Raw genomic sequence first — 10,757 nt, forward strand, 5'->3', positions numbered from 1 at the left:
AAGGACTGAAGCCAATAGTTTTCATCCGGCTGTGAAAACACAGGGACTTTTCTGTTTGGGTGTAGATACTTAGTTTGGAAAAGGCAGGATAGAACATTTTGTTCATCTTTCCTCATGTTTCTCCACACACACACACATGCACCCACACCAACACACAGAAAAACAAACCAAAGTCCTAATCATGCAATACTTCTTTAGTGTCTTCCATGTAACCATAGAAAGCAATCTATAAATATTAAAGCTCCACAGAAACAAAAGCATTAAACCCCTGAGGTAAACAGAAAGCTGAAATAACTATCAGCTGGTCAGTTGCACAGTTAGAAAGGGTTTAGGAGTTCTAATTTCTAGTACTTTAATCTAAGCCCTAGGCCATGAATAAGAAATTAGCCTGGAATTCATGATCAACCTTGTAATAACAAAACTTTGTTTATGTCTTGACAAGCAGTGAACAGTACTCGTTTCACTTTCTAAGACAGTGTTGCAAATCCATAAAACGTGTTTGGGTTTTAATATCTCAGTGTTGTTTTAAGAAAATGTTCTGGACCTTGGAACTAAGAATGAACTAAATGACACATGAAGATATACAGTAATTATTTTTTATTAAAGTATCAAAACAAACTTAAGAATAGAAAACAAATTGCTTTTAATGCGTTTTCAAGATTCTCCTGAATAAAGCATCCCTTTAGAAAACTCATGCAACATATTGCTCCTGTCTAGCAGTTTTAAACACTGCTTTCTTTCTGGGCACAGTCAAATGAACTTGAGTACCATCATTACTGGAGTGGTGTGCAGGAGCACGCATGCACACACACAGACATACAAGCAGTAAAAAGCAGCTGTGACTGCACATACAATGAAATAAAAATAGATTATCTTCTTGACAATAGTAGTGGTACCATACTAACATTTGGCATGCTAAGTAAATAACATAAGCAACAAAAGCATGACGCCTGCGTCACCAGTGATACGGTTAAAAGCAACATACAAATTTCCTAAAGGAGACACATTAATTCTGTTATTAGATTCTAGTCTCTGTGGTAACACTTTATAACAGCATAGGAGGCAAGTTTGTCTGCTGGTATTTGATGTGCAAAGTGCAAAGCTGAGGTGTACAATAATGGGACGATGCCTCAGGTTTGTATTTCCACATTACAGAAATCAAATACCAATTAACAATAGTTTGACAAGTGTATTGTAACACACTTCATGTATATCCATTCTCTGTCAAACAACTGGCGCAATTCCCCATGGAACTTGCCCTCTAAGTCAGGGAAGTCACAGCAGAGGCTCCAAGTTCTGCTGACAGGGCATGAATAAATCTCTCATTGAAGTCAATGGCAGGTTCTTCCAACATACAGAAAGACCATCTTTAGAATACATTCACTTTTCAGATACATGAAGTACATATCTTTAAAACATTATATAGGACATTACAATATATCCAGATCTTAGGAAAATGTACTAAGAAGTTCTGTTGCAGAATATAATGATCACATAAGGATCAGGTATGATATCTGGTAGACTCATCTGGGACTTGCAGGGTAAGAAGCTTATGGCTGAGGTATCTTAAAGTTTAGCCTTTAGAACAAAAACACAATTTCAACACTGTGTAACTGCTGTAAAATATTATGTCCTGTAAGTTTCATTCTTATTGTCTGCTTCACTTAAGTTGTGACATTGAGCAGCTAGACACCACTGATTGAGGTACAGAATTTTGGAAGGTGTAATCTCTGCACCAAATCATTCAAGATACTCAGTGCCTCATCTGTGGAAAAGATGAAGGTTAAGTGTTTTCAATAGTGGTGTCTCAAATACAACTGGTGAAGTTTAGCAATATATAATGTTAAACACCAAGAGATAAAAGTAAAAAGACAGCACAACACTTGTGTTTTCAGTTTTATCTTGCTCGCAGTATTTATTAACTCTACTCATTATATTTAGTGATAAATAAGGATAATATTTTCTTTTACAAAAAAATTGTAAGGATATATTTTATAGGATTAAACAATCTGAGAATTTCACAGAAACATCAGAATTTAAACACTCATAGCTTTTGTCCAGCAGCCTTCTACCAGTTCAAAAACATCTAAGGTTAGTATTTAATAAAAAATAAAAACAGTTATTCACTACACCAAAACTTTCCTCCTTTAGATTCTAAGTAACTCTTTTGATTGACCATAGTTGCCACTCAAACCTAATATAAAAGTAGCTGCAATAATAATTTTCCTCTCTGAGTCACCTGGCAAAAGAAAGTAATCCTGGCCAGGATGGAAAAAGCTCTGTCAAGCTTTTATGCCTATTGGAGCCAACTGCATAAGCAGACCCACTGAAGTCCATGGAACCTCTTCTGTGAGTGAGGGGTAATAGCATGAAGTAAGGCTTGCAGGATTAGATCCTAGGTAATGTAATTTTTTTAAACTTTTCATTATTCATGAGCCTGGGATTCGGTCCTGCAGTTCTTTAATCAGGCAAAACCTGTATCAATATCCCTCCATAGTTAGTTTCCTCTTTCCAGTGGGTCCAGTTCACTGAGTCACCAAGTGGTGGTACCAGCTGCTCTTCAGCTGTTCAAAGAAAAACAGTAGTCCCCAAAGGATAGTAGGCGGGGTTCCAGCTCATAAAATACAAACTTAGCTACATGAAGATTTTACAAGAAATATTTCTTTGTCACACCTACTAGGCTTTTCAAATTCAGTCTCTGAGATGAGTCATAGACAAAACCCCACACAAGTGTTGTGAAAAAAACGACAAAGCTTAGTTGGAACTAGACTTCTTGTGTATTTATGAGTGTGTGTGTGTGTCAGGTTAGAATGCAACATTACATATCAGTACATTCCGCCAGAAACTGTCCTCCTGGAAACTTCAAAACTTTAAAAATACTCTCGGTCTGCTTTCTCTACCAGCAACAAGGAAAAGTAGTGTCCATCCAGCACAGCTGTCTGTACCATGTGCATCGTTGGAAGTCATAGTGTTCTAGCACAAACATCGTGAGTGCAGATACTGTATACTAGCAGAGAGCTAAAACTTCTGAAGCTGTTGTCTGTAGCTCCTAGGAACAGCAAGTATGACAGGTGCAAAACCTATATTTGAGGCAGAAAACTCTTCAATTTGATTGAGACCAGATCTTCCAAGGGAAAGAATCACTGTCAAGACAAAATGATTCTTTCCGCTTGAGAAAGCAATCTGCCCTTCCTAAAGGTTCTTGACTAATAGAATCCTACACATTATGTCAGATCCTCCATGGATTCTGGTAGTTGTTAAAAACACTATAAACATTCCCACATTTGCCATATCACTTAACCTTGTAATGTGCCTTCTTTGATCTGTTGAATAAAAAGATTCCTTTCATCTTCAGGTGTCCTTCCGTTTTGCGCCCGAACTATACAAGTGGGCCTGTGAAGATTTAGCATGTATATCAAATGCTGCTTCTCATTCTTTAGCTCTTCAATCTGGGCTTTTAATTCTGCATTGATAGTTTCCAGCTTTTCTGATTCCTAGTCACAAAGGACAGACACAGCTATGAGAATGCATATTTCAAATAGTTAGTTGTAACATTTATCTAATAGCTGCTGTCTTTTATTGGTGGGAAAACATGGCTAGCCGAGAAAGAAACTGCATGTTCTTAGTGTAATGTAATGGTGAAACTATACACCCCCCAATTGATAATAGCCTAAAAAAATCAGATTGACAGTTACCTTCAGAGCTGAGTGTAACAAAAGTTGAAAAATTCAGATTTGTATTGACTTAAAAGAGCAGACATCCAAAGCACTACTGCTAGCCTCTGCAAAATTACTCTGAAAGTTTGGGTTAAAAATTTACCAAAAATTATCTACACTTCTTATTAACCCCCTGGAACATCATGTCACATATCTACAACCCATGTTAAGCTGAAAAAGTAAAGACGTGGCTTTTTTTCTCCCACCCCTGGATATAGGAACAAAGACAAGCCTGATGCTGCTGTAACATGGTTTTATATCATGGCAGAGCAGGTGGAGACACTACCAGTTTCTTAGGACAGAGATTTCAGGACTAAGCTGCTGTGCCACTTGCTTCATAAAGAAATCAGAGATTACTTCTTGGTGTTTGCAGGCTCTGGGCTCCGTAATGGATATTATATGAAATGAGATTTTATTTCTTTTTATGTTTAGTGGACACATACAAATTTGTATTCTTTTCATAGACAAGACTGGTCCCTAAGACAATAATCTCTTTCACTCCTACCATGCTTTCATCTTTTCCCAGTCTTAACCAGGTTTTATTTAATACGTAGCACATTCATTTTTTGGTAATTAATGTTTTGGTGGGTTTACAGAGTTCTGGGTGACCTCTTTCTGTATTTCCTACTATGCCAGTGCCCCTGTGCTGTCTGTTCAGATCCTGGCAGGATGGCAGATTACGAACAATTCATGCCAGTCACTTACTTTCTGCAAACATTCTGTTTTTTCCTTCTTTTTGTTTCGGCACTTTGCAGCAGCAATTTTGTTCCTTTCCCTTCTCCGCTTTTTTCTTTCATCCTCTTCAGGAGAAAACTATTCCATAAAAACAGATACACACAATCCATAAGCTGTCATAAATACTTGACCTGTATTTTGAGAACTTCTGCATTTTTAAAGCAACATGGATAGTGTTGTAAGTGCTCACATCATCAGTTACATCAGGATGCAATTCTGACCTTGCTTGCCATACAGTAAAATTGTAGTAACTACATTAGAATTGTCAGTAAAAACCTGACTGGAGCTGGGATGGATGTAATATATGTGATGGCTCATTTTAAATCAAAGGTACTCAAAAAAACTTGCCAAGGCGGACTCCACCTCTTCTCCACTTCCTGTGGAGGAAAAGGAACAAGAAGGATGGGAAACAGAGAGGAGGATGTGGCATGAACAAGGCAGCAAGAGTGCAGCAAACTAAAGGCAGCACCAAAAAGGGGATATTGACACAGTCCTTCAAGCTTTGTTTTGTTTCCTCTGGAGGTTTGGACCAAGGTGTAGCTATTGTCCTAACTTAAGCTATTTCTTCACTTTATGAGATAAATGTTTTTCATAGAGAGTATTATCTTTAAGTAAAAACCTAGGGTGGACATAGCATGGCCATGTCTACCTCAGCATAGTCCACATGGGTCCTACTGCTCTGCCCTCGCTGAAGTAAAGCTGCAGTGACTTACTCCAAGTCCAGCCACAAGTAGGCAGGGAAGCCAGATTAGCACTTCCCCTAATGGCTGTAAACCACTGTCCTTAGTTCATACTCAAACATAAAATACCCAACTACAGCCTCAATGAAATGAGAAATACCAGAAGGTTTCCCAGCAGCACTTAACAGAAAGCCAAGTAGCAGGCTTAAAAGGAGTGAGAACGGTGGAGAGGCTTATCAGATATGGTGAAATTTTGTTAAGAGAATTAATCATTCACGCTGAAAGGATGTTAAAAAAGTCATACCTCTGTTTTCATGATCGATTTTTCAATTGGCCTGTCAGAAACTGTCACCGTGTCCAATGTAGAAGACATCCTGTGGGACTGACGCTTGTTCTGAATGGCAAACCTCAGTTCCTCTTTCACCAGTGGGGTTAAATTTGTGAAATCATCAAACCCCAGTGACCCTGCAGGGGACAAAGTGGGAACAATTGCGGAGGCGCTGACTTCTAATGCAGATACCTGGCCTGAGTGTTGGACCATCATTTTGCTGAAAGGTAAAAAGAGAGAAGAATAATAGTCTTTCAACAACTTCAGAAAGGCAAACAATATCCCCCAGAGGTATGTTTTATAATGGGAAATAATACTGTATTTCTTGCATTGCTTCAGTCCCCATTCTGCATCTACCCCAATCTCTCACTAGAGTCAGGAAGTTAAGAATTTTGTCACTAGCAAAAAATTCCACCTTAGGTTAACTTCGAGTTGGTATTTAAAAATACTAGTATTCGTGCATCATACAATATTTAGGTCTTTCTGAAACATAATATGGAAAATAATTTGTGTATGTATGTATGTATACTCTGATGTTTCAAGCTGGTCATGTGTGGCAAATGAGAATTGAGTGAATAGGAAGAGATTAAGGAACAAAAATTAGAAAGCAAGGAAATGCCATTATTTGAAGTATAAAAGGAGTTTCAGAGTTATCTCCATCCTCAGATCTATACCACCACAGATTCCAGATTAAGTGAACAGTGTACCTTGATCTCAGCTGCATTTAGGCACAGCTCAGAGTTCTCCTGGAAGCTGAAGTTTGCTAACCAAGACAGAATCTGTCACAAAATTATTATGCTCATTTTTACACAAAGTTGTGTATCTGGTTATGAACTCCTGAAAAATGGTTAATAAGAGCTGGCACAAAGGGAAAAGTTTATATGTGCTCTGGGGCTTCAAAGCACTGGCTGAGTTGGAGGGACTGAGTCAGGAAAAAAGTGAAGATGTTTTTGCTCTTGTAAAATCCGAAACTATCCTCATGTGCCCTCAACGAGAGATTCGAAATTATTAAATATTTATGGTCAGATCTCCTGCTGATAGAAAAAAGTGTGACTGAAGATTCTTATGGGGAATTATGCAAATGGACACCCATGGAGGAACCTTTAAATAGTTTTCCTAAGAAAATGAACCTGCTCAACAGTCCTCTCTCCTTTCCTCTTTTTAGTAATTGTTATTAATTTTTTAGCCAGTTTTGGAGGAAGAGAGGCCCTCTGAATGCTTTGTGAAAGCTGGTGGCCCCACTGAGGGAGAAAGAGGCAAAACTCAGGAGTCAGCCACCCTAACATCATGGGCAACCTGGCTAGCCAATGCACACAGCTCTGCATTACACAATCTCTCACCCAGAAGAGGTGAGATGAGAGGTCTGGAAGAAAGCTGAGCATTTTCTGTGGGTAGCCCAAGGAACAGAAAGTGCAAATCAATAAGAAAAAAAGTTGCATTACTTCCCTTATTCATAAAGTGACTTGTGTTATATTGGATTTTATCATGTTGGTTTTCCAGCTTTTTTTGGTGTGTAGGGTTTGGTTGTGTGGTGGTTTTTTTTTATTAGCCATGTAGGTAATTATATTATGTGTTATCTACTCTTGATTAGAACTGTAATAATTATAGAGAAGTCAATTGTAATTAACGTAGTAGAGCTAAGCAAATGGTTGCCTCAGAGTAGCAGTGTGAGTAAGTTAAACTTCCACATGGTGAACCCAGAATTGCATAGCTCCCCATACACCACTTCTGCAACCCGGCAAGAAATGTTTGGGGTCATGTGTCTTGACAAGAAGATAGATTTTGCTAACATATCTTAAAAGGCACTGTAAATCCTTTCTGGTGCAATTGAGAGTAGAATCTCTTTCATCACTAAGTGAGGTAAATATAAAAATGTGAGGACAGTGAATTGCCAGTTGGTAGAAAATGCCATTTCCAGCTGCAGAAACTTCCTCACTTCTTCCTCACCCAGTCACCACAGAAGAGCTGAAGATTTCCAAGAGTCTGAGGGTGAAATCCTGAACCCAGTGAAATCAGAAGGACTTTTTCTGTTGATCTCAGTGGGAGCAGTATTTCACCCATGGTTATTAGAGATGAGGAAATTATTTGAAACAATTTGTTATTCAGAAAGACCTTGGGAAATTTATGTAATTCTCTTCAGAAAGCCCCTGCTCATGAATCACATTTAAAGTACTGATACAGTTTAATCCTATAATCTCAGAAAGCTAGCAGTTACTCTTTTCCAGCAAGTCAGAAACAGCCCTATAATTGCCAGCTAAAGTACCCCAGCATTATTTATAATGTATCAACATTCAACCATTTCAGTCATTTAAACAGGGTAATTCCAGAGGACACTGAACCCCTCATTGCTAGCAGAAACTTCAGCTATTTTCACTGAATGTCAGTCCCCTTGGCTGTCAGTGATGGCCTCATTCATTGAAGGTAATTCTGTATAATTCAGTCAAACCAGGAGTTAACAGTACAACTGTTTCTTCAGCCTACAAAATAATTGGGCTAATAATTTTCCAGCACTGGTAGTTTATTCAATTATTTTTCAGTTTAGGTGAACTTTTAATTAAGGTCAACAGCAGCACCAGAGGAAACCAAGAATGTTCGTGCTTTAGTAACATCTGAGAAATTGTGTTAATTGTGTATTTCTACTAGTTAGTACCAACAAAAACTTACTCTACTGTCCTCAGGTACTCTCATCTTTCAGTCACTAGTGTAAAAAAAAAAAAAAGATAAAAAAAATTAAAAATGGGAAGATGCCCACAGGGAAGGGAAGCAGAGAGGAGGAAGTGTCCTTGACTACAGAAACTTGCTGCTCTCCTGCCTTAACAGCTCACTGACCTTCCAGACATCCTGAAAGGCATCTCTATTTATTCAGACTTCAGGGAAGAGAGGGCCTACCAAGGGGCTGAGGCTTGTGTAAGGATTTCTGTGGTAAACAGAGTCCCATTTTACAGAGCTGTTTGCCACTGGTTTGCTTTCCTGGGGCTCTTTCTTGGGACAGGGCTTCTGGACAGTGCGTAGGAGGGTCGGGTTCCAGTCTGCCACCGAGATCATTAAGAGCCACCATGAAACAAATAACAAAAATAATCAGCCTTATGTCAAGTGTATTCAGCTGAATAGATTCCCCTTTCAGAACAACAAAGTGGGTGTTTTTCAGTTTCTGAGGAAGAAATCTGCTTCCACAAGTGTTTTACACGAATTAAAATTAGATTTTGCTACTGTAAAAAAAATGCAACAGGTTGCCCTTCCTCATTTTTGCAGAAATTGTACATGTACCTCTGTCCTTAAGCCATCAAGAGCACTAGCTCATTTTCTCTGGGTTTGTAAAAGCTGAGGAAACGGTAGGAATAAGAATATCGACCCTTAAAGCACGATCATATCTGGGACTTTCTGATACGATCTCTGTTTACTTTGTTAGACCATGCACATGGATCTCAGCTCCAGGCTGGTTTGAGTCCTTCTGAAACTGCTGACACTGAAGGTGCTGAACATTTCACAGACCTGCACCAGAAAGGCATAGCTTGTTCCCAGTGTTCCCATTACTTTAGTTTTGCAATTCTCCAAAGAGAACAGCTTTTCTATGAATGCTATCTTCCCAATTCAGGTAGATTCAAACAACTTTATTCATTTGTTCTTCTCCTACTTTTTGTTTTGCTGATGATTCTTTCCATCTACAGTGAACTTTTATATCTCATCTGCCAACATATTAATTTCAGGGCATACTTCCTAGCCCTGCATTTCTCATTATTTAAGTGTATCCTTGTTTAACATTAATACTAAAAAGGACTACTTTCAGTCTCGTCTTTTCTGCTTAGCTGCAGACGCCTGACTGTGCCTCTTGCTTTTATTTCTTCATGTGGATTCCTTTTCCTCTGGCGCTGATGCAATAAACCCCCATAACCATTGAGGTTAATCTTAAACAGCATTAAGAGCAATTACAGTTCACAACCTCTGTGCACGCTTGTTGACCTTAAGCTCTCTGACATCCCACATCATTCCCTAACCCTTTTCTGCCGCCTCCAGCTTCGCGAACGCCGTTAGGAGGAGGAAAAATGGATTTCCAAAGGCAAACTAGTTCTCTGAAACAAGTCTGCCGTTGTGTCACGCCTAACTTGATTAGGCAACAAGTTCAGCAACTGATCTTCTTAATGTCAAGGCAGGGGAACAGAAAGAAAAGTGAGTGTCCCTGGCTGACACACCGAGAGTCCCCTCGCGGTTTATGTACAGACGACAGACAGAGGCGCGGCAGCCGCGGGTTACGGATGGCCTGGCCAGCCCCGCTAGAATTCCTCAGCCGCTGAGACCCCCTGGGGTGGCGGTGCCGCCGCCGGCTGCCCCCACCGCCCGCCCGCGCTCCGCCACCGCTGCCCTCCCGCCGCCGCTCCCGCCGCCGCCGCCGCCGCGCGGTGCCGAGCGGCGCTGCCGGCCCGGGGAGCGCCGGGGCTCGGCGGGCTCCCTCCCGGCCTCGGGAAGCCCTCGGGCAGGGGCTTCCCCGCGGACGGCAGCGCCGGGCGGGAGCCGCCGGCCGGGGGGGAGGCTCCGGCGAGGGCTCGGGCGGGCAGCCGGGAGGCGGCGGCCCCGTCGCACCGCGCTGGGGTCCGGCGGCGAAACTTTTCCCCGCCACGGCCCGCCGACCCCCCGGCGGGCATCGCTCCGTGGCGGGACAACATCCCTGGGAGCTCAAGGCTCCCGAGCCGCCGGCACGGAGAGGCTGAGCGTCTCCCTTCCCGCTTCCACCTACCTTCCCGCTGTGCTGCCGGCCGGAGGGAAGGGGCTCCGCACCCACCCCCGCAGCGCTGCCGTCCGGGTGGCCGAGCCCTCTCCTCCGCTACCTCTTCCTTCTCCTCCGGGAGAGCAGCTCTCGCCGCTCCCCGCTCCTCTGCCTCTCGCTTCGGTTGCATCACCCCCCTTATATAGCCGAGCTGGTATTTACTCTGGCGGCGAGTCCCGGGCTGATGTCATGCTATTAATAGCCTCCCCGAAAGAGAGGGAGGAGGGAAGCGGAGCCCGTGGCGGTGATGCAAGGCTGCCCCGCCGGCGCGGCACGGCACGGCACGGCACGGCTCTGAGCGCTCCGCTCCGCGCCGGGCGGCATCGCAGCCCCCCGCGGCACCGGGCAGACCCTCTCTCCTTCTTTCCCTTCCTTCCCCCTTCTTTCTTCTTCTTCTTCTTCTTCTTCTTTTTTTCCCTTTCTTTAATTAAAGCTGCCGGGAGTTTCTTTTCTCTGGGCCGTTTTATGCTGCTCAGAATAACTTAAAACTCCCTTTCACCGGGGAAAAAACCGAACGGAACCAAAACCCAGGAGAT

General features: G+C 42.1%; 1 protein-coding gene across 2 annotated transcripts; it reads right to left on the reverse strand.

Annotated features, from left to right (window-relative positions):
• Positions 1-580: 580 nt before the first annotated feature.
• On the reverse strand, positions 581-10,320 carry ATF3 (activating transcription factor 3). 2 transcript variants are annotated; one of them, XM_051616344.1, is made up of 4 exons: positions 10,192-10,320; positions 5,436-5,596; positions 4,422-4,529; positions 581-3,494 (listed from the first exon to the last, which is right to left on the reverse strand). In XM_051616344.1, the coding sequence occupies exons 2-4, from the start codon at positions 5,502-5,504 to the stop codon at positions 3,297-3,299; spliced, it is 375 nt and encodes a 124-aa protein (XP_051472304.1). In that variant the 5' UTR covers positions 5,505-5,596; positions 10,192-10,320; the 3' UTR covers positions 581-3,296. The 2 variants fall into 2 exon arrangements, with proteins under 2 accessions (XP_051472304.1, XP_051472303.1); XM_051616343.1 differs by having other exon boundaries at positions 5,436-5,679; positions 10,192-10,277.
• Positions 10,321-10,757: the final 437 nt, after the last annotated feature.

The sequence above is a fragment of the Apus apus genome, chromosome 3 (genome assembly GCF_020740795.1).
Source record: "Apus apus isolate bApuApu2 chromosome 3, bApuApu2.pri.cur, whole genome shotgun sequence".
NCBI classification, from domain to species: Eukaryota; Metazoa; Chordata; class Aves; order Apodiformes; family Apodidae; genus Apus; species Apus apus.

What these genes read in the sequence shown, in the direction of transcription:
- ATF3 (XM_051616343.1), bottom strand. Translation starts at nt 5,675, where the DNA reads ATGATGGTCCAACACTCAGGCCAGGTATCTGCATTAGAAGTCAGCGCC. An exon ending in AATCGATCATGAAAACAGAG is followed by an intron (nt 4,530 to 5,435) that starts GTATGACTTTTT and finishes TTTATGGAATAG; the next exon opens with TTTTCTCCTGAAGAGGATGA. An exon ending in AAACAGAATGTTTGCAGAAA is followed by an intron (nt 3,495 to 4,421) that starts GTAAGTGACTGG and finishes CTTTGTGACTAG; the next exon opens with GAATCAGAAAAGCTGGAAAC.